Source organism: Corvus kubaryi, unplaced genomic scaffold (genome assembly GCF_017639235.1).
Source record: "Corvus kubaryi isolate FWS band 111438036 unplaced genomic scaffold, C.kubaryi_AGA036_p1.0 37398, whole genome shotgun sequence".
Classification (NCBI taxonomy): domain Eukaryota; kingdom Metazoa; phylum Chordata; class Aves; order Passeriformes; family Corvidae; genus Corvus; species Corvus kubaryi.
Genome location: NW_024581137.1, coordinates 10597280 through 10621617, shown reverse-complemented (window position 1 = coordinate 10621617; position 24338 = coordinate 10597280). Strand labels below are relative to the sequence as shown.

General features: G+C 38.3%; 1 protein-coding gene across 38 annotated transcripts in view; it reads right to left on the bottom strand.

Annotated features, from left to right (window-relative positions):
- ARPP21 (cAMP regulated phosphoprotein 21) overlaps positions 1 to 24338 on the bottom strand; it is a 142498-nt gene that overhangs the window by 76928 nt on the left and 41232 nt on the right. For 37 of the 38 annotated variants that reach the window (XM_042043941.1, XM_042043971.1, XM_042043973.1 and 34 more), the window contains 6 exons: positions 24067 to 24156; positions 19866 to 20010; positions 18535 to 18613; positions 17142 to 17201; positions 16104 to 16244; positions 598 to 706 (listed from right to left, as the gene is read on the bottom strand). In XM_042043941.1, the coding sequence (XP_041899875.1) occupies positions 598 to 706; positions 16104 to 16244; positions 17142 to 17201; positions 18535 to 18613; positions 19866 to 20010; positions 24067 to 24156 (624 nt within the window). The remainder of the gene's footprint in view (positions 1 to 597; positions 707 to 16103; positions 16245 to 17141; positions 17202 to 18534; positions 18614 to 19865; positions 20011 to 24066; positions 24157 to 24338) is intronic. The other variant, XM_042043972.1, reaches the window with a different exon arrangement.

Genomic DNA, 24338 nt, shown 5'->3' with positions numbered 1-24338 from the left:
AAGTTACACAGACAGTAAAAGGTGGTGAGGGCACAGGAGGAGGAAGGGAACTAAGAGATGAGCCTCATTTATTTTTGGTCAAAACTTAATTTAGGACGGTTTTTTAAAAAAAAAAAAAATCAACCTGGCCTCACCATCACATATTTGGGGCTTTTTTTTTTTACTTTTTTTTTTCCCTCTCTCCTTTTTGGGCTACATCAGTTCATCACTGCTCCATACTGAACTCCAACTCTGAATGGGTACAACGGAAGAAGGAAGCTACAGGGAGCGTAACAACTGCCGTAGTTAGGCCAGACATTGAGGAATGCGACTGACACAGCCTTCCACGCAGCCCGGAGCCACCGGCATTCCCCCTCCCACGGGCATGCAGCAAGTCCTGCGCCAAGCAAACCACCCATGCAAACCCACACACTGCCACGGCTGAAGCGGCCACGCTGGGGCTTGATGCCACCCACAGTGGTATGTATGCCAGAGGAGGCGGGGAGGGGCAGAAGGGCAGGGGAGCAGGAGAGCAACAACAAAAGAACAACAATAACATCAGTCAGCCCACCTTCAAAAACAGAACAAATTTCAGCAACTCTCGAACCGAGAACCAACCTGATTGTCTTCTTTATCAATACTAGAGTTATCTCGCTTCAAGATAAATCGCTTCTGGGATTCTTCACCTTTTTCATCTTTTAAATGTTCAGAAAACCTTTGCTCTGGTCTGCCAGCAAAGTAAAACATAGCAATAAAAAAATCTTTCTTTTGGTTTTGCCTTGATCTTTATTTCTCAGTGCTCTTTGTTTTCACAGAGGCATTCAGTGCAAAAGCAGTTAACATTTGTGAGATGCTGCCTATAGCTGTCTGAGGCTGCTGTATCACTGCTAACTGTTATTGCTATAAATAGCTTTTGTTGTTGTTGTGTAGCAAGGAATGGGAATCCAAAGTCTCAGTCACTGAAATATTTAGACTCTCCTCACTGTGACTGAAGGACAGGGAAAACAAATTACCATACTGTATGTTAATTCGCTTCCTTCAGTAGCTGGGATCTCCAGCAACACTGCCACTTAGTGAAGCCTATCCATCTTGAAAAGGAAAAACTGGTAGAAATCTTAAAAAACACAACACAAAACAAAACCAAAACGAGACACCCAAGAGTTTTCTCATTCCCAGTACACAAAACCAGTAAAGGGGGGGACTGATGATGTTTTGCTTAAACAAAAGTTGATCTCATCACCATTTAGTGGGAAAAATACTCCAGAACAATCATAGAGTACCAATTAGTTCACCACTTTAAACTCACACATTTATTTATTTATTTTAAAATCCAAATCACACTGGTTCTGGCTCAGCATTTTCAGGTTTATAAGCTGTTACAACGCTGTTCCACGTTCTCACCTTGTGCAAAAAGCAGTATCTTATGTCACTTCACCTTGTGCAAAAAGAGAATTTTAAGAAGCAACTTTTGTGGCCGAGCTGGTCACTGCCATTACCTCATAGCTGTCAATAAATAATGTTCCAGCCTGCACAATTCCCAGAGGGGTAATGTTTCAAGCCTGCAGTGTTTAAACCTGCAGTGTCTTAAGCCCAACCACATCAACGGGTGACCAACGGCCTCAAGAACTGGGCTCATATTCATATGCTGCTATCACCTGACTGAGGGTGATAATTACTGCACAAACTGTGTTTTAAAAGCAGTAATACACAGTGAGATTCCTGTCAGGGAACACAAGCCTTGTGCCCAGTGCTGAAAGAGCTGCCAACAGCAGTGGTGGTAGGAGATGCTCATGTCTAGATACCTACACAAACAAGACACGAAGCTTCCACTGACATCAACAGAAGCAATGGTGAAGAAATCAAAAGGCAGAATTTAAAGTCAGTGCTTTTGCAAATAAAAGTCCTCTACAAGCGTTAAATAAACCTTTCAGCTTGATCTTATTTCACAACAGAAAATTAAACCAGATGCATAAATCAGCAACCATCTTGTTGTTACAGCATTATGGATTTCAAATCAAAATACAGCACATATTCACGCCATAATTGCAGTCCATAACAATTCATTGCCAAATATACAGGAAACGTTTGTAATAAACTGTAAGAAATTAAATAGTAAGGCACACCAGCTATCCTGCCTCTCTTTCTGTGTGAACTTTGAGGACTTCCCACTTCTGCTCACAATTTACATTTTTGTGACTAAGTGACAAAACACAGTCCTGATTTCCACAGATTTTGACAATTCAAGAAATCTCTGTTCACCATCACAGCTGCTGGCACCAACAGATATAGCATTGCTTGTAGATATAGAGTCCAAGTCACTAGATTCCCTGGATGCCCTACTAGCCCTCTTTAAGGAAAGCCCAAAGGACCATGGCTCTCTGCATAGTAATTTCATCATCTAATGGGTCATTCATTATGTTTCCTCATAAACAGAAGGGCTACAAAGCCCCATTAATGGATTGCTAGGTGGGTTGTTCTCCCTTTGCTCCCATTAATGAGTGCTGTGCTTGCACAGCCAGAAACGAAGATTCAATCACTCAAATATTGTGCTTTGACAGGACTGTCTGAGAAGTGATATTTTTCTTTTTTACATCCTAAAGCACAAACAAAATTTCTGCAGTTGTACCATCAGTGTAAAATTTAGAGCTGTAAACTATCTGCTGAGCATCTACGAAACCATATACAAAGCAAATTAATCAGATTTTAAAATGAAGGGGAAAAAAGGTAATCAAAAATTGGAGAGAAAAAAAGCTTGAAAAATAAACATTTGAAAAAATGTCTCCTCCAATTACCAACTTATTTAAACACTAACATGATTCTCATACTTCATAGCATTATTTTAAATTTTAAATCTCATTTTCACTTCATTTACTATTTATAAAATCTTTCTATTTTTTGTAAGAGAATAGGAGAAGTATAGATCAAGCCATGAGTCAAAATTAATGATTCAGTATGTGCCTCTTAATAAAATTAATCTACAAGCCCAGTAGGTGATCAGTCTTCAGTTGTGAAAAGAAATTTGCTTGGGCAGAGAGACTCTGCAAATGTGCAGAGCACTCCAGAGCACCACGGTACCTTCAGCACCGTGAGGAGAAGGTCCACCGCCCTCAGTCATCTCTGCAGCTCTGGGCCACTGCCATCAGCAAGGTCCCCAAGAGTATGACCAACTCAGTTAATAGGGATGCAAAGCCTGAAGGAAGACTGTCAAGTGAGATTTAGGATACCCCAGCAACAAGGATCTTCAGGCACACCAACCGGCAGGCCTCCCTCAAACACTGAAAACCATCAGTTGAAAGAAACAGACTATTTCAAAGAAGATATTCACACATGCGCATGTGTTTTTCTCTTCAATACTGTCTCCTGCATTTTCCTTTTTAACATCTATTGCAAAAATAAATTATTGGTAGGATACAGATGGCAAACAATGTTCAAAACCAGTAAGTGAAACCAAATGTTCTGAATGACTTGGGTAGAGAACACGTTGACTCTGCAAACGTTTGGGTTTATTCCACTGATGGAAGTCAGTGTAAACTCCACATTCCCAGCTTTAAAGTTCCCTGTAACTATATAATGCATTTGCTGTAAGGAAGCAGACACACTGTGGTTATTCTGGGGAAATCTGTTACATTAGTTTATGAATTTGCAGGTGAATCAGCTGGTTATAAAGAAGAAAATAATGCGCAATTTTGTGCAAGATGCAGTGTGGTGTCAATATATTAACACAGTATATAATTACAGTAATACAGCAGATGTAGGGAATTATTCTCATGTGAGTCCTAAATTAATAACAATCACATTTACTCTTCTAAGCTTTTTTAGCTGATACTGCCACTAGTAGTCAGCACAATATATAAGATTGTGTTCATGCATGTAAGGGAGTGAATTTATCAAGATTATTTTTAGTATGGCATGAATTAAGTTCTTACTGAAGTCAAAGCAAGGTTTACAATTATTATTATTATTACTACAAAAATAAGAAAAATCAGGAACTTCTTCACTATTACCACACTGGATACTTAAATTACGTCTTCAAATCCTAAAAATAGTTTAATTTTAAAAATGGGACTTGCAGAGCCTTTTTGAAGAGGCTCTGAGAACTTCTGAAGGCCTTATCACTAACTCAAGTATTCTTCACTATTTCGGGATCTTCCAAAAAAAACTACAAATCACAAACAAAACAACTTACAGTACCTGTACTGTATTGGTGGGTTGACCCTGTGTGACAGTACACCCATCTACTTGGTAAGAGCCACGTGCAAGGAAAAAGATATGCAAATATTTGCCTACAAGCCATGCTGTCTACTTGTATGATGGATTTCATTTAGCCCATTCGGTATTTCATTTACCCCCCCATGGAATTAGTGCATCACTTGAGAATCTCAAAGCCTACTATTCCAGAAAAAGAAGCTTAAGGAGGAAATACCTTTTAAGTCAATAGGATTTTTTAAATTTGAGGACTCTACTGAGAAAACCGAAAAGTATGACCCAGTTATAGCTTAAAGGCTCAGAAACCAACACAAAGGGAGGGGGAAAGCACACAGGCTAAAAAGATGTAAAGTCTGGCATGGTTTTTCCTTTGTTTTGGTTTTATCTAATATAACCTTTTGATCACCCAAATTTTTATTGCTTGAAAGTATTGATGAAAGCAAAACATCTGTGTCCTGAAAATGCAACTTCACAAAACCACAACTGCATATGAATTCATATTTCCTAACACTTGTCAGGTAGCTCAGTTAGTCACCTTTCTGGCAATGTGGTTCTGAAGAAAATGCAGAGCACATTTCCTCCTTCCCTGTAAAACTCTTGATCAGGCACTATGAATGCTTAATGGAGATTAGACCTGAGAGTAAGTCAGTGCATCCTCAGGCAGCTGCACAGTCCCCTTCTCACTCCCAGATCTGCCAGAAAGCACAGGCCCTTTGAGCAGACAAAGCAGCCTCTCCTCTCCATCCCGCCCAGAAAGGTAGCACCATGATATTTAGATAGATGCCAGCAGGATACCTCCGGGTAGCCAACCTCAGTAGGTATCCTGCAGCATCCAAACATTTCACCATTAAAAGCTTCCCAAAACACTCTGAGCATCTGCAAACTTCTGCGAAGTCTGCTTGCATCACTTTAAACAGCCTCCTAATCTGTTTTATTCCCCACAGTGAAAAGATACCACTTCTTGTCAAGGGATCAGTTTAACCAAAGGTGGACACAATATGTAACAGGCATCATTAACCCTACTATGCAGTGTTTTTCCCTGGCTCAGGAGCACTTCTGCATACTTCTGTGCAATGTCAGGTCCAGACTTGGGGAGAGTACCCAGGTAAAATCTCAGGACAATACTGTGTCCCCATTTCTTGCGTCTGTGCTCCTTCCCCGGCAGCCAATGATCATTTCAACTCTTTCAGACTCATTTTTTTGTTGGCAGAGTACTGTAATGGTCACTTCAAGATATGGGTGAAGTTTCTTCTTTCTGTGCTTGGAATCATTTCATTGTGAGGGTGACCAGGCACTAGCAAAGACAGGGATGGTTCTGGACATAGTCTTGGGCAACTGGGTCCAGGTGGTGCTGCTTGAGCAAGAGTTAGACAAGATGACTTCCAGAATCCTTCCATCCTTAACCATGCTGTCATTTTGTGAAACACTGAGTCAGTTATATAGTAAGAAATCCATAGTGGATCAACCCCCCATCACTACCTTTTAGATGGTTTTTGTGTCTGTTCTTTCTTTTATAAGTTGGCCATTTTCCTTTCTGATGTTATAGTTCCTTAAAAGCTATCTTCAGTCCTTACTTAAGCAAGGCCCCAAAGGCACTTTTCTGGACTCATTCCTTACAAGGAAGCTTGTATTTTGGAAATGGTAAAGCTGAAGCAAGCAGCAAAATATTTCTGTGCATCAGGAAGGAAAAATAAAAAAAGAAGATTTTTTTATAGCATTAGATGATTTTTTTTCTTCTATCATTATGGTGACTTTAATGCAAGCTACTTCCATTCCCTTCAGTAGAGTTCCTCTCAATTTATCTCTGGATGACAGAAAACAGAGTTCATCCCTCAGGCATATTTTTTACATGGACTCTTTAAGGAGAATTCCCCATTACATGCTCATTTAATGCTTTTGATTCTGAGTCAACCCTTGTAAGTGGCAATGAAAAAACCCCAAGCCCTAACTACCTTAACCAAGTATTCACTATTTAATCAATTTAATCAAATTACAGATTTTAAAAACATATTGCAGAATGGTAATAGCTATTAGGATACACAGACTAAGGAAGGAACAGGGCATTTCCTTGAGTCTGCCAAGCAAACTAATGCAGTTTCATAGACCTCTATTTGCACAGAAGACAAGAAATTAAGTACTAGGGGGGAAAAAAAGCCTGCACTCATTTAAAATAAGTTAATTAGCTCTGAAATAACTGTCTAAGAATCAGGAAGCACAGACTCCACACCAAAAGGACAAATGGAAAGAGACAAGCATGAGCTTTGGATGTTACAGTTCTGAAGACTTAGTCACTGCATTAGCAGAGCACACAAACAGTCTGGTATCTATACAGCACATAAATCTTTATTATGAGGCACATGTATCTGACAGCCCCGCAGCACACAGGCTGTTGCAAGATGCCTTTCAAAAGAAGCAACAGCCTCACCATGTGTGGAGAAGATGAGTTTGACACTACAGTGCCTGATGCAGTTAAAAAAATCTAGCAAGCACTTAGTGTAAGTCATCTGCAAAAGCCTCACAGGTAACAGCCAAGCAGCTGTCTGAAAGAACCCCACACAGGAATGCAAGTTCAAAAGGGGAGATCACTGGGGCGGCCAGGAGCCCAAAAAATTGAACTTTGCATTTGCAGTGCAATCTTCATTTAATGCATATTACATGGGACAGTGCGTTAATATTCCTCTCCTGAATGAATGGCAACAAGAAGCAAAAAGTAGGTAGGCTAGTGGGGCTAGGAATGGGAAAAACACCACCTGGGGTACTCAGAATCATCATCTGGCAAACAAAATGAATAACTGACAAAAAGGATCTTATACAAGGATGCCACGAGGAGAGCAATGGAGTAGCAAGAGCTGGAGAGAAATGCTGCTGCTGACAGGATTCAGAAAAGTTGTGAAGATTTGGGGCACTCTTATGCAGGTGTTCTGATGGTTTAACAGTGTTTTCTTGTTATTTACACTTGTCTTTAATTAAACTGATTGCTCAGTCCATCATCACGTTGGCCTCTATTTTGAAGGCATGCTGTGACACAGTATGGTGGCCTTTCCTAGTGTGCTAGTTTGTGAGTATCTACTGTATCTGCCTGCTGTGTGGTTTTTTGGTTTTAGGCTGAAGTCTCTCCTGGGGTTCTGCATTACTACCCTAGCAAAATTATGTAAGCATTGCTGCCTCTTTGCTTTACACCTTGAGGGGCAAAACTCTTTTATCTGCAGTACAAATGCCTGTTTTGATCGTGGAGGCACAGGAACATATTCTGAGAGTTAGAGAATTTACAGACGTTGGAAGCAAACATCATCACTGTCAAAAGGCTCATCACCCAACTTAATGAAAAAGGCAGAATTCCAGCCCAACAGTTTAAATTTGTGGATTAAATTCTATCAGAACAACGTTTTACAAGAAGGAGGGCCTGAAATTACACCCTGAAAATAGGTTTCATGTATTTAGTGGCTGATGGATGCTAAAACATGGTTTCAAAAAGCCAGAATGGGAATTTAAATATAGATAATTGTTAAAGTACAGTGCAGTTATATTATCACATCTTAATACTTAAAACCACTCAAGATAGCATTGCAAGCATTTGAAGGTAAATGCCTCATTAACAGATTGCTGCTTTTATCATATGAATCACTAAGAACTTCTGTTATGATGGTAAAAGCACATTAAAAGCTATTAAAAAAAAAATAATGTACAAGACAGTTCTTCAAAGCGCTGCCTTCTCTGTTGCACAGGGGGGAAAAATCTGCAAAAAACCAAATGGTACCTTTTCTCTGGTATAAGACTATATAATCTTTATTTTTTTTTTTTAGGAACAGCAGCTGGCCTCTAAACACGTTCAGCAGTTATTATTAAACAGGGATGTGGAAAGTCACAAGTTATTTTCACAGACATTCTTCCCCTCTATTTGGGGTTGCAAGTAAGTCTGGCAGGACTGGAAAAAAGAGGCAGGAATGCTTCATGGAAGCATTTCTCCTTCAGTGACTATGAGGCTTTATTATGTCACCTTTGCCCATCTGTCAGGGTGCTGCAGGAATCTCTTTCGTGCCAAAGTATCTTGTGGACCAAACAGAGGGCCAGATTCTGAGGGATTTCAAAAGATACAATACTTAAAAACCCCAATCTAATGTTGAGGTATCATTGCACAACTCATGACCCCCACAAGCTTTCCTAAAACTTATTTCCAGAAAACCATCCTGTTTTAAGATATGGATGCAAAAACAGCACCTCCTGGCTCCCTGAACATCTGCTTGAGTACAAACTTCAATATTTTGCCCCGTATTTTCTGGCCAGAACAGGGGCTTTGAATACAGAGGAGAAGCCTGCAGGCCAAGGGCACATGCAAGCATCAGCTCTTCTGTTAGACGGGACAGAAGCACAATGTCCTCTCTCAGGCAGGGACTGTTTTAGGAGCTTCAAAATGCTCTGCTGTCCTCCTGTGATCAAACTAAGATTATTTCTTTACTGAGGGACCTGCCTCTGCTGCTCTCTCCCCAGCTGGATTTAATTCTTGATATTCAGGGTGTCTATTGAGACTGAACATCTTACACAGTACCAATTTATTTCCAGCTAATAGAAGCTCAAAAGTGGTAGCATAGTTTATTACGGAATTCATTAATATCTGATTTTTAAGGATGTGGCATATTCTGTAAGTGGCTGGAAATTACAGTGTTGCATAACTACTGTGATCTATTTAAAATTACACTTTTCTATTTCAGAAGTTCAAAAATTAACAAGGAAGCAAGAGAGAAAAAGGAAGCAAATTCAAGATTTGAAGACTACTGAAGATTTGAAGATGGTTCACCAAAAACCATCAGGCTAACAAAGAAACTATCAGTCCTCTTGAAATGCCTCACGTATACACATTAATACCGTAACAAATTCTTGTTCTGACTTCTGCTTCGCGCCACGAACATTTTTGCCATCTCTAGCAGGAAGACTCATGGATCAGAAGTCATACTCTGAACAATCACTGGCCCGAAGAAGAGGGCCTGTTTTTAATAAACTGTCAGAGACAGCCTCACAAGGCTACCCTGGAAGCAGCAAGCCGAAACAATAGACAAAGATTTCTTGAAATTCAATACTTTTTACATTTCTTTGAGTCTTATTTCCTGCGTTAAAAATGAGGCAGGCTACAGAAGAGCTAAAGGCAATTATATAACCACTCTGAACCACCTCTAACATTTACTTGCTCAAATATCAACACCTTATTTCTGAATTGCTCAGACATAAATGCATTACTTCACCTACTACAGATACGCTGTTACCTCTGAGGAAAGCACAGGGGCCATCTCAGATTTCCAGATCTCTCTCCAGTGATTTGAAAGCATAAGTGACCAAAGAGCATCTTGATTAATGAGCACTTTCTTACTACAGCTTGAACGAGCACAAGGACTAATTACTCATGCAAGAAAGAGCTTCCTTAAACCAAATTACCTACTTGCTATTCCACAGCACTCTCTTCCTGGGCAACCTTCCATCTACCCACACAGAGTAGGTGACAGTAACCTTCTAGGTTTAATAAAACTTACACTATTAAGTGGTGTGATTAAAAAGAAAAAAAAATAGAAGAAGAAATACCATAGATATCCTCTAAATAACACTTAACTAGTATGTCATCACAGTATAGAACAGCTGTAAAGAGCACATGTCCACCTTCATTATAAACAATTTAGTTTTAATAAATCACATTAGATGAAAATTTAATATGGGAGCTATTAGAACTGGTTCATTAACCCTAACATCTCATTTACAGAATATGTAATTTCTATGGGTCCAGTATACAGCTTACACTGAAGTAAGAATGAAGCCAGTATTTAAGAGTCAAATTAAACTCAACTTCAAGTGTACTAAGTATTTATGTTTTTTCATCTGTATCTTTCATGTAAAAAAGGCATATGACTAAAATGACAGAATGCTTGCTGAAAATAAAAGGCTGTCCTAATTCAACCATCATTAACAAAATAAAAACTAAGTTTTTTTCTAATCATGTTCCTAATTTAATCCCAGACTGAAATAAATAGATTATTTTGTATGAAAAAAACCTTAAAAGCTATGAAAATATAAGGTAACCTGTTACTTAAATGCTGCATGTTACAATGTAGCTACAAAACCTCATAGTTTTTATTATACATTATTCTTTTATTGATGTTCTTACTAAATTATTAGTCGCATCATGTATTAGTTCATCTTAAACCAAAATGTCTCAGCCAACTACAATGTTATTTCTCAGTTATACAGTTTCTTCATTTAGTTGCATACATCCACTATGCACCCTTTTATTTCTCTACACATTTGTAACAGAAAATGTTGTAATACCAACTGAGCAACAGCAATTGTAAATCAGAGGGAAAGTCTGGGTATCTCCAGTTTCTGTTCATTTCTTAGTAGCCAAGGAGCAACTGTTCTGTAGAGAAGATGGAAAAGAGGTAACTACAACAGAAAACAGAGGCCCTCTGACTCCATAGTCCCTTGAAGAAAAAAAAATAGAATGCCAGACTCCAATGAAAATAATAAAAGCAGAAATAAGGGGGTTCGTGTGCGTTTTCATGCATCATGTGGCTCATAAAGCAATTCTGCTCTCATGAGATCATTGCTCTCTGTACATATATGATAATTAAGAATAGCATAAGGTGCTTGAACGCAGACGGATTAACACCATGCAGCAAACCAACTGCAAGATAACTATTCTGGCTTACAACAGGGAGGGTAACAAAACTGTTCTTCAAATTCTCTGGCAAACATTGAATTGCTTTGATTGAGATTTTACAAAAAAGGTACTCACATTCAGGTATACATTTGTCACTACTCCCCTATTGCTAAAATGTCCCATCTTTCCCATCAGCAAACAACTGCTTAAAGAAATTAAAGTCATTTACACTGAATACCTTATTCAGTCAAGGGGAAAGGCATACTCTTCTGCATGCTCCAAAGGCTGTAACATTTGATATCTCAAGAAAGTCTTCTTGGCACTTCAGCCTAGGGTAAAAAAAATTCTAGAAACTGTTCTTCATTGAAATTGCCATGTTCAGTGAATCCCATTTTACTGACATGCCTGTAGGATCCTGTACAAAAGTTCAGACTCTGAAGATAGTGAAATTGTCACAGCACACCTCGACTAGCATAGATGTTATCTACAGCATGATCGCTCAGTGAATACACAACAGAAGCCCAAAGAGAACTTTTCTTCTTTGCTTTTGATTCAAACCACTCGTACACAGAGGAGGCAGAATAACACAGATTGTATGCCAAACTACAAAAGCCTTGCAGGTTATTCAAAGTACAACTTGAACATTGTGTCTCCTTCTGCTGATACAGTTCATTTCTAGCTTATAAGGAACCCCTGTAACGCACATAACAGCTTAATATTGCCTCAAGTTTTTGAAGCATCTCAAAGGCACCAAAACACTTTCCAACTGAGGCAGTATAATATTAACAGAGTAGGAAAAAACCCATGCATCACAAGGATCATAACTCACAACGCTCTTGAAAAATAAAATAGAACCAAGGATGTGAGAACTGGTATGAAATTCATAATAGCTATGCTACACCCTCAGAATGTATGAAAATGTCTAAACACAGCATTATATATCCTAAGCATCCTACCTTCTCGGTTCTGATGAGCCCTGCCACTCACACTTACATAAAAAAAGTACATGAATGCATGTGTGGGCTGTGATACAGACATGCTTGTCACATGGCTGATGATCTCAACCAAATGAAAATCCTTTCAATTTACCAAACACACCAAACACATATCCCCTACATTTCTCCACCTATCTACAGATAGTCAAGTGAATGAATCTGATCCATCTAACCATATGAACAGTTCTGCAAAAAACTCTGAAGTACTTCCAGTTGTTTGATAGGAATTGTGAGGAATACGCAGAACACAAGGTGGCACGTACACATCTTTTGGCTCCAAACAGGGGCGCACTGACTAACATATTGCCTCAATTCCAAACTTCTTTTTATATCGTATTTCACTGTCTTAAGTTCCCCATACACTTCTGTGTATCTTTAGATAGATGACAGGCAGACACAGATGACAGACAAATATACATTAGAATGGTGACACAAGAGCAGTTTCATACTGAGCAAGGCAGATTTCCCATTTTAAGTAGTATTTGAGCTCTTTGACTATAAAAACAAAATAACAGCAGCAAAATCCTCCTTCATTCTCTAATCAATTTTTCTCACATATACTGCTGAGAATAAGATTTCAAAAATTGGATGATTTAGTTAGGCAGGACTTTTGTAAGACATGACATCATTAATTTTTTTTTTTTGAAGTTGTTCTCCTTTTTTTACCTACTTTAAATTTCAAAAATCATATGAAAAGAAAATTTGTTTTTAAAATCCACTATTCTTTAATGAGAGCTAGAGACTTAACTGTATTAAAGTCAACAAACAGTGAGGACCTCGACTGCCTTAGTATCTTTTAAAATTTCATTTCTTAGAAAAAAAAGCTTTGAAAACAGCATAACTCATTCATATTCCAATGAAATTAAAGAAAAAAAAAGGCATCTTAGATTCTTAGATTAAGCTCTTCATTATAAATACTCTTCAGACTGAAAAATTGCCATTATTGTCTGACTGTGTTTTTAAGAGAGACTTCACTGAGAGTTCATGAAAGCTGCAGGATTGCACTGCCAGAGATTCAAATCCTAATGAATTTTTTACCATCGTTTTTCCCTCTATGTAAAGCAGCACAGACAAACAGAGAAGTCACAGCCCTCCGTCCAGCTACAACTTCTTCCATAAACACTTTCTTTCTCATATTCCAAACCTCCGTGAAGTAGGTACTTTACAGGCATAGGTACATAAAAGTGGATACATGTTGTCCTAAGACAGCCAATTGATGAAAGCACGGAAACACCCCGACCATATTCTCATCTCCTGATTGACACACACTAGTCCTTTCCGAGGCACCCGTATGGGAACATTGATACCAGAGTTTTCCAGCCAGCTCTTTCATCTCAAAACCATTAACTCTTTTGACACTTGTACTTCCAAGCAGGCAGCGAGCACAGGAGGTCTCTGCTGAACAGGATAAATGCACCTCACCGCCTGGAGCCTGGGAAGAACTCATCGCCTGCAAGCGGGAGCAGAGATATGACATGAACCCTCACTCAGCCAAAAAATAAGCACAAGGTGCTTATTCAAGCCCACAAGGCGACACTGCAGAGTCATATGCTCTTCTCAAACAGGCACACGTACACAGAAGTCACAGCCAGTGCTGAATTTATGAATTCTTGAGTATGTAAAAATATTCTCTCTCCACAGTAGTAGCTAAAGTAGTTTGGAAACCACATGCTATAAAGAGATAATTTATTGCCAAAATGCAAATCTTCAGAACATCTGTCTGTGGGGCCTCTCCATAAATTCACATAAAGCTATCAAGGCTCAGTCTTACAGCACATCATAACCACGGTGAACAGCGTTTCAGACGCTCTTCAGATTCTCCGGTATTCTGGATACTGTCCAAGTAGTAATTAATAGAGTCAACACATTCCCAGTATTCGGTGTTGATTTTGAACTGCACAAAACTGTCTCCTCTGAGAGTAGTGAAATGCAGAACATATGAAATCACACTGGACGCTTTCAGATGTGGAACTTACACAATATTTGCTGCGGATAATAAAATCTCATCAGCCCTTATTCATGCTAGATAATAACAAATGTTTTCTGTCAGAGACAGGGACATTTTAAAAAAACATGCCATATCCTCCAGTTATGAAAAGAAACAGCCACTTCACAAAAGCTTTATTTTATGGTAATACCAAAATAATGTAAATAACACTGGAAGCACCACAAGGCAATATGAGCTTCGTATAATCCAGTTACCTACCACCAAATCACTGAAGAGGGAAGAAATCTGCAGCCTGTGTGGTGCTTACAAAATAGCTGTACTTACAGTCAAAAGAGGGGCAAAGCCCTGTGTTTATTTCTGGAATATTTAGGCAGGAATTTTTAATGGCCTCACCTCCAGTTTGCAAGACCACAGCTGAAAGGGCCATTAGATCCGTTATATCCCTACAACATCCTGCCTGCTGAGCTTGCAAGGATGGCAGTTCATACCTAGCAAATAGCCTTCTTGCTCACTCCCACCATGCATGAAGCCACAGCTTCACCAGAGCACTCAGATAAAGCTCTGACTGTTGAAGAAGGCTTCAGTGTCCTCTCCAGAAGCCCTGTGTAAGCGTTTCCCATAGCACTTCCATGCTACCCATCTCTGAGATGAAAGCCACGCAACAGAGCAAGGCATTTACAGATATTAATGCGCTAGTATTATTCTATTATCACGTCAACCAGGAGAAGGCAATGGTGTGAGGGAAAGGTCTGTAGCACTTGGTGCACTACAACAGTGATACAGATGTGAAGGGAAAAGGGAGGACTCTATAAGAGAGAGGAATGCTTAAAGAGCATTCAAACATGATTGTGTTTTATTTAGAGGGGACTCGCTTTCAGCTCAAAACTGAGCACCAGATTGCTGCATACTCAGCTTTTTCTTATTCATAACCAAAGATAGCCCTAGCAGGGGGCAGGTATTATCAGACCCTGAGGCTAAGCCTTTGCAGCCTGAGCGTTTCATCGAGCTACTGTAATTCTCTTGACTTCTGAAAATCAAACTGTTAGTGCACACTTTATTCAAACCTTTAAAAACATTAGTGCCCAAGTGCTGTTTCACAGATGTCCAAGTATCTCAAGGACAGCCCAGGAAAAGGACCTAAAATAAATTGCCCATGATCTTAAATTTACTACATTCACATGGAAGATTTTTAGGGCTCAGTGGAATAGCAAATACAAATGTGTATTGATCTTGCAAAATTAGGTAGTCACAGAACCACAGAATAAACTGAGTTGGAAGGGACTCACGAGGATCATTGAGTTCAACTCCCAGCCCTGTACAGCACCATTCCCAAGTCCTTCCACCCTTCTACAGGAGAAGCTAATAACATTAAAAAAATACTCTCTGCAACTGGATATATATAAATCACCTCACTACTGGATATATAAATGAAATAAATGTTTATATTTCTCCTACTAATTGAATACAGGAAGTACACAATTTTCAAATGGGGCTTTCCTGTTGCAATACCAGATACCAAAATTTCATTACCCAGTTGTAATTACTTCCTCTTCATTAGTTTATAGGTAGAGAGGGAGAGGAAGGCTCTGTTTAATACACATGTGGCACTTGGCAGAAAAAGTGATGGTGTTTAGGCATGGACACATTACTGCAGCTCATATCAAGTTTTGGTTAGTTTTACACAGGTTCATGGAGGAGCACAGAACTCATGCCAGCACAGGTTTTATCTGCCAAGAATTTTGCAATGCATTTGAATCATCAGAAGGAATTTGTGTTTCACAGAAACACTGCTGTCAAACAGTGAGCTTTGAATGGAAAATAAAGTGGAACCAGGATGGGAGGAGAAGAAAAGGGAATGAATGGTGGCAGGCGGTGGAGGGGAACCAAATCCTAAATAATCAGGCTGGGCGGAAAATGATTCTTGAAGCAGGCAGAGCCAGAACAAGGAAAGAGGCAATCTTCCAAAGATGTTTGGGTTATTTAGGACATAGCTGCATGGCATCAGGTGACTTGCAAAGCAACAAGCTCATTTCTGTAGCAAAGTGGTGGCACTAAGGAATCAGGAAAAGTAACATTCCAAGATACTGTGCTAATTTTCTTGCAAGGGGACCAATAAGGTTGGCTTCTCCTTATGTATTGTTATAGCCTTAGATAACCGCACCGTAAGAGCCCTGTCCTCTCTTCCCAACCTAGAAAACAATAAAGAGCACTCACTCCTGCTGCAAAAACAAATCTAAAAAAATACATAAAAAAATTACACTGTGCAGTCATGGTACAAACCAGCTCTTGTCTTGAGAAAGGGAACAAGGAAAAACACAACAGTGTTGTTACTTACATTCTTGTATTGCTGGTCTTGTTGATAATTACAGATTTTCCAGTCTGATCCACATTGTGATCCATTCCGAAATAAGCTGCCACTCTGTGCACTAGCATCCTCTGATACGACGACATCTGAGGGAACTTTTTATAGTGATTACTAGAAACAAAGGAGACAAATAGCACTGATAATTACATTTCCCTCTAAGCTATAAACAAATGAAAACAACAATATATTTGATAATTCAGGGGACAGAAATCTCACTGAAAACTTCTCCGTTACACGTTTACATATAAAAGTTTACTACGGAAAGGCTGAAAGAAAAAAAAAAGAATTAATTTTAGAATTTCTAATAAGCACATTTCTGTGTGCAACATTGGGACAAACAAAGCTCACGCTTCACGATACCTAGTCAGTATTCCGTATGTTGGGAAGAACTCGTGTCACAATCCCCCACATGCACTCATGCTCCCTGCACAACCAATCCTACAGATTTGCTGAGACACTGGCAACAGATTTCTGCCTTTCTCCCAAAGGTCATATGCAGGGCAATTCTGGAAAGATCTAGTTTGGCAAACACTCCTTTTCTCCTCTATTTCTGACAAAATGCTTATTTCCCGTCAGCATAAATTTTTCCTCTGCTGCTATTCTCTCTATTTTTAAAGCTGCAGGAATATTTTATTATAAAGACCACATAGTAGCAACAATCTCTCCACCTCAGTTCTATTTTCCAATGCATTAGAATAACATAGCACAAGGGAAAAGCCAAGAGATAACATAGTTGATTATTCTCTACGCTAAAAGCTTTAATTATACTTTTAGATCTAAATGAGCAGAGCCAGTGCAATTACAACACAATGAAAAGCAAAAGATTTTCATTTACATCTACTGTATTTTAAGCAGTCCCACCACGTGGCAGGAAACAGAAGCCTGCTCTTGCAGCGTGCCAGTAACAGCCCTCAGGAGCACTGTGGTCCATATGAGTGTATCCCTCACGCAACTCACACTGCCACACATGCATGTGACTTGATAAACCAAGTGTGGAACTCAACTTACTTGTTGTCACTAATAAAATCAATAATTTCCTGTTCCATTTTCAAGAGTATCATTCTGTCCCTGTCAAAAAGAAATGCAAGGATTTGTACCATCAACTATGAATAGACATTTTATAGGAAAATATTCATATATCAATGTTTGTAAGGCCATTTTGCAAGCATTGTCAGTCATCTTGATTAAAAATGAAACATGCTTTTTTTACCCTGGATCATCTGCAAAAGACTACAGCCTGCTTTTCTGCATCTTCACTGACATACAGATTCTGCTCTTCTATGAGCTCAGCTATGGTCTGAAAGCGCTTCCAGCCACAACAGGCTGCAATCAATGTGTTGCCTAGAAAGACTCTCACTGCTATGGATAGCTTTGGTCCTTTTTCACTCTTTTTTGATGGAAAATGAGATTTCCAGCTAAGCTAGATCTTTCACAAGAAGAAATTTATGCTACCCACAGAAATTTTCAACATTTTTCCTGAGACGTATCTTCCACAAGGCATTGACTTGCTGCAAGAAAGCTGGACACATCTAATTTAGTTAGAGAACACAATGGAGAACACCACCTTTGAACCATGGCTCCCAGGAAGCAATGCCAGAGTATTTCTCAGGAAAAATGCTCTGTTTTTAATTGGAAGGTCTCAGATGTTCCTTTTTCCCCTCCTCCCTTGTCAAAAACATTCAGAAGTTGCCGCAGCATACTTCCACACATTTCTAAGCTTGACAGAGTCCCATCATCCCTTAGCTCTTTTGAACTTTCTCAGTTTGCACAGATAAAGCAACTAAAGGATGAAGGACCTTCCATCATCTATACAAGAGGATATGCAAGCTGTTCGGTACCCATTTATTCTAAGTTCTCGTAGGAATAACTGGAGAATTACATGGTACCTATTCAACAGATGCAAGTGAAACGAACATTGAAAATCACAATGTATAAAAATGTTACAGATCTCTCCTTGGCTGTTTAGAGGCAAATTTAATGATGAGATGGGCTTGTAGCTCCAAATGAAAACTATGGGAATACTGAGAGCAGAATCTGGCAACGAGCACAGGATTTTAATTGTGTGCAGCATTGCTAGAAGGAAGCTACTTTATATTCATATACAAATCTCCAACTGCGATAGTTATAATATATTATTGCAATCACCATGGAGAGCTGTATACAAGAAGGTAAGGACAAAGACCAGATGTTACTGAAAGTGAAATTAAGCAATGGGTGACTGGATGGAGGAGTAGAAGTTGATGACTTTTTATAGCATTTTTCTCAGTTAACAGCCTACCTCCTTTACATTTTCCCTCATAACCATCTCCAGAACAAATAAAACACAGTGTACAGTTACGGGAAGTCGAAGACTGCCAGCTACAATTTCAGGAATGTCAGCTTTAATGCAGGAAATACTTACCTGGGGTTATTCTTTAATGTGTTAATGAGAAACTCATGCAAATCTATGCCTGTTGAGTCTGTATATTCTTGACTGCAATCTGAAAAATAAAAACAAACAGCCTCCACTCATTTACTTCATTTCAACAGTTCCGATTAACTATGCTATAAATCAAAATCCATTTTCCAGCAACAATCTGAAAACATATGCTCTGAAAGAAAATGTACATTTGGAGTTCAGCCAAGAAAGATCAATTTTCTGAAGCATCAGGTGGACATTCATGGTTTCTCTGTACCACTCCACTGAGAACACAGCATCAAAACTAAACATTAACAGAAACTGCTGGTCATTTGAAAAACACAGGAAACCTTCAAGGCCATTCAAGACCCTGCCAAGTTCTTCCATTAAACCATTAAAAAAAAGTAAAATTAGGAAAAAGAAGTTTTATTCATCAGTGTCTCTTTGCGTCACTTAATAAATGCTGTACACTCAGCAAATGAGGAATCATGCCAGTGGGAACTCTATTTGCATTAAAAGACTGAAATCCAATGACACCTGGGAGTAGGCAGGTAATAGGGATGCGTGACAGTAGCCAGAATTAATTTTTCAGCATAATCTCCTGACTCAAATGCACACACAGATCCTCAAGTTGGCGTGAACTCTGAGAGCTCCATTGAAGCCAAATGACAATTCACACCAGCTGCAGACCCACACCCAGGTAGGCAATGATTATTTTTGAGTGATTACACTGCAACTCTGTACCATGGATTAATAAAAAGATTTTAAAAAGCAATACCAAATTTAGATAAACATCTTTCCTGAAGAAGTCTTGGTAGGTGATAATAGTAGACTGCAATGCAGGTTAAATGTCAAGGATTAATTTCCTTACAGCATTTAGGATATATTCTCCATGAGAGAGGAGCAATAGTGAAGAGGATTACTCTCTGCTGCCTACACTGCACAAGTTACATGCCAATATTTTATCATTAATCTGGATAAAAGTGTATTAGTGTCTTATACACTATATGCACTTAGTATATAATCACACATGTATTTATATATTTATGTGTTTTATACCAACATGGTTAAGCATTCAAAAGATCTATCTTACATTAAAGAAAATTAATAACATCTAATAAAAGACCTCAGTTTGGAAAGTTTCTTCACTTTTAAAGCCTAATGTTTGTATGAAAATAACTTTTACGCATACACATTTCAGGTTCCGAATTTTCTCAGTGTATGAAAACACTTCTGCTGTGTATATATACACAAATAAAGAAATAAATCCTTGTAATAACATAGAATCCTTTCTACAATGGTAATTATAATAATTTAAAGATTTTTAAGTTCACCTTTTGATAACATTCTGATCTTGCTTTTTTCACTGTTTTTATCTTTATTTTTATCCTTCTCTTTTTCTTTCTCGGAGTCATCTTTACTAGATTTATCTTCTTCTTGCAAACTAGGAAAACTTGAAAGCTGTAGCTGGATTGATTCCTGTTGAGGAAAAAAAATAGATAATTATGGGCCAGATTCAGTAAGCTTCCCATGGCTTCCAAACTGCAGATATTGGCATTAAACTATGTGTAGCTAGAAAAGTTGAAGCCAGATACATTTCTTTCCTATTTGAAAAACAGTACTTTGCAGCCAGGAGAATAATGACATCTTAGAGGCCAAATTCTAGTGGTAAGTAGGTATTTCTTCTCTAATATTTTGAATGTTATAAAATTTAGGCTACCTCTATTAAGGGGACTGTATCATTCTACACTTCAGTAATTCTCCCTTAAGACTTTTCAGAGTAACGAAATACTTTTCATATGGCCTTTCTTAATTAATTCTATAATTTAATATTACATTTGTTAAGTGATGATCAATGGATAGACATCTGAAAAATGAAACTTATTTCCCTTCACTAGAAAATCTGCAGGTTGATATGAACTGTTTTACATATGTAAGTGTAGTATCAGCTAAATGGAGTTTTCTGGCTCTAATAGTAGAAGAGTGCCAGCAAATTTTATACTCCATGGTATACAAGAGGGCTTACTAACTTATCAGGTAATTCATATTTAAAGACATATGCAAAAGGGGGGAAATGTGCCCTGTGATTTTCCAAGGATGTAGTAGTAAGTGAACTTCCAAAAAGCATCACAAATTTTACCCTCAAGAATTCAGTATTTCAGAGACTATGAGTCCCTTTGAAACATGCTTCAGCTTCAAAAAGTTAGCAAGAACTGAGAACTCAAGCTGGTTTGCATTTTCTAATTTTCTTTAAAGAACTTGTTTTTCCCTGCTCACAACATTATTTTATACTGGCTGTGTTTTAACAAAACCCAAATAGTTTTCTTTTTAAGCTACCATGACAGGATTTTCGTATTTCAAGAAATCCTAATCTGGCTGGACAAAATTGAATAAGCATACTTCTGTGTTTTATTCTTTTAAAGAAAAAAAAATGGCCCAGAAAATACTATATGCTTAAGTAGTGTAAAAAAGCACATTTGAAGAAAGCTGTCACAAAACTCCCTGGGTAAAGCAGTTTTCTTTAATAGAAGAGAGTCCTGCATGCTTGGTAATTTTTTGACATCATGTTAATGAAAACCTAATTCACCAATACTGGAGAAAACCGGAGTTTCTTGTATGCTAGTAAATTCCCTTCCTTCACTATTTTTCAAAGAATACTAGCATACCAAAAGATCAATAGAAAACTTTAAAGTAAGGGGTGTGTAAGTAACCATTAGGAATTCAAAAGATGCTTCCAGTAATTACTACAAATTTTAGGTTTCTGAATTCTTTAAAGAACTACAAATCAGCCATCACAAGACATGTAAGACAAGGTCCTAACAAAACAAGGTATCAAAATAAACATGCCACAGTAAGACAGAAATTGGTAACTTCTCAGCTTAATCATTATTGACTTTTTGTGAAGTTTGAATGTGGCACAAAAGACTTGAGATGAAAAGCATTGTAAAAGAAAAACAAAGACCTGGACCCAAAATTTAACCTGACCTACCACCCTTAATCCCTACTCCTGTTAGTTTTGTCTGACAGTGTTACCCAAAATCTGAGCCTACAGAGGGAAAGAGTGAGAATTCCTGGTCATCTCAGGTAAGGATACATTGAAAGATGTTTCCTAACCTGCTCAGTTGTGCTCAGGGAACTAATGCTGTGCCTGCTTTCTTTCACTTCTTATGGCAGTCTGATTTCTCATTCAAACAACAAACTTTGGATCAACCATTGCCAAATGACCCCAAAGGATAACTTGATTCCCTGCACTGCCCAGAGCAGAGCAACTGCGCTGCTAGCTTTTCAACAGGAGAAAAATGTAACTGGCCACATTGTTCCCAGGATATTAATCCTAAACTTAACAGTGGTTCTTAAAAATGCTCTTATGAAAATGACAGACTTTACAGAAAAGCACATATATGAACATATAGTAAATACTGTTTTACATGTAACATAATACCGATGTATTTGCACTAGAAAAAACACACAAAAGGGCTGTAGAGTCGTGAAAGCAAGCTACTGTATATTTTCTTAGATTTTTATTGATTTTTCTCAATAATAAAATACAATGTTAATAAATACATTGATACAAGTAGAGTGAACAACAAAATAGATTTTCAAATTGCAATAATACACTTCTTGGTCTATAGTATAACATTAAAGGCAACATTTCTTTTAAGTAAGGACATAGTGAACCATTGGATAAGCACTCAAGATCAAGTAATACAGGTAAACAAGTTTTTTCCTTATACAGGAAAATGAAGGCAAGTATTCAAATATAAATACAAACATCAAGTCTGCAGTACAATCCATACTCAGTAGTTCTGGCAAGGTACCGTACATTCTCTGATAATTAATTCCCTGTGGTTTGTAAACCATTAAGACAAAATAAAAATTAAGAAAAAATAATTCCAAATGAAAAATAAGTTATTTCTTCTCTAAAGTGAAAGCAAAACAATTTGGTTGGCACAAAACTTCCTGTATCCTTCAGCCAGCCCAAGGAGGAGCCTGCAGGTCCAGCTTTCCATGGCAAAGCTGAGCCACATTCATTAGTTAATGGTCAGCAAGAGCAAAAGGGCAATTCCTATCTAATTATTTACACCAAGCCAATTGTTCGTTTAGAAAACATGCTGGGGTCAAGGGAGACATTTCATCTCCCATAAATATTTAAGATGGTCAAAGAAATCTTTGCTGAGGCTGGTCAGTCAGGCAAGACCAAAGGCTGTGCATAACAGGAACCCCTCCTCTGCCTGGATTAAGGATAGGGATTTTGCCTCAACACCTGCCAGTCTCTCTGTAGTTTAGTACCGGTCCTGTGCAGTACATTATAAACTACCAGCGATGCTCCATACAATCTCTTTATATTGTTCTCCTTTTCATTCTCCATTAAACAATAGAAAATACAAACAAAATTGGAACAAAAGCCACACATTTTGAGTAATGCAAGTCAAGCAGAAAGCGTCTACCTACAACAGAACTGATAAAATAACCTGCCCATCTACTGCATAAGCATCATTGTAGAGCAGTAGAACATGTAAATGTCCTGCTGCTAAACAACTTGGTTTTTGGTCTTTCAATAAAATTAAAAAAATAGAAAAACCTCTCCTTACTTATGAGCTAAGAGGAGAGACAGATTTGTTTCATTTCAAGTCAACAGAGGAAACAGTGAGAAAGTACACTTAAATGTCATTTTTTATTTTTGTGCTAAGCTCACAAGAAGCCACTTGCTCAAGCTCTCTCGATGGCTCATTTCAACTGCACATAAACATCTCATAAATTATAGGCAGTGTTCATCATATTTTGGGTTTTAGTTAGTTGAGCTTTTTTAAGCCTTGCTCTCACAAGGCAAGCAAAGAGGAGTAGTTGAGGCTTAACTTTTGCTTTTTGGAGTACTTTTTGAAGTTAGTCTGCAAAGACTGCCACCAGTGTTATTGTCCAAGGTGAGGAGTGCAGAGGACAGAACTCTACCAGCTGATGGGAATACAACACTACTAGTACAGATAAACTCAAATACACGATTTTGATATAGGATAATTTACACCAAGAGTTTAAAAAATGAATGCCACTCAGTAGGAGGCATCCTTGGCTCTACCAAGGTACTTTAGAGAGCGAAGGACCTTTGAATTTTATGTGAAGGGGGACAGTGATATGAACTGAAGTCTTAAGAGGAACCACAAATCAGAGCATGTTCGTAACTGTATTTGGTGCAGCCTTGAAAGAGATAGCCTTAGAGAAAAGAACATATTAATATTCTTTTTGATTGTTACTATTTTTTTAAATTTTAAAATCTGAATTCTTTTGAATTCTTTTCCATTTGCTGAAATTTTCAGGGGGTCTGGAAAAAAAAGCAAACAACACCCTGTGATATAGTACAAAAGTAGTATTTCAAATTAAAGTTCACGCTAAACCAGATAACTCCATAAAAACACGTTCATTGTCGGATGTAATTTTTCCCCCAAGAAAGACATTGTTAAATGCCCGATTAAGTAACACAATCATGCAACTGAAGATGGAGGTCAACCATGCAGCTAACAGCAATGATTGCAAGTGTACCTGGTTGTCATGAAGGTTTTCCGCTCCCGGGCGAGGGGATGACTCTTCACACACAGCAAGACTCCGCACGAGTTTTCCCTTAGCTCCTGACTGAATTAAGAGAGAGAGAAAACAAAACAGGAAGCACTGCTACTGACCCCATGTCACATAAGCTGCCCACATCAGCTGTTGCTAAATACCCCAAATAACTATCACCCACCCAGTCCACAAAAACGCATCTGCCTTGGACATGGATAAAAAAGGATTCTAAGCATCACGACATTTGCCACACA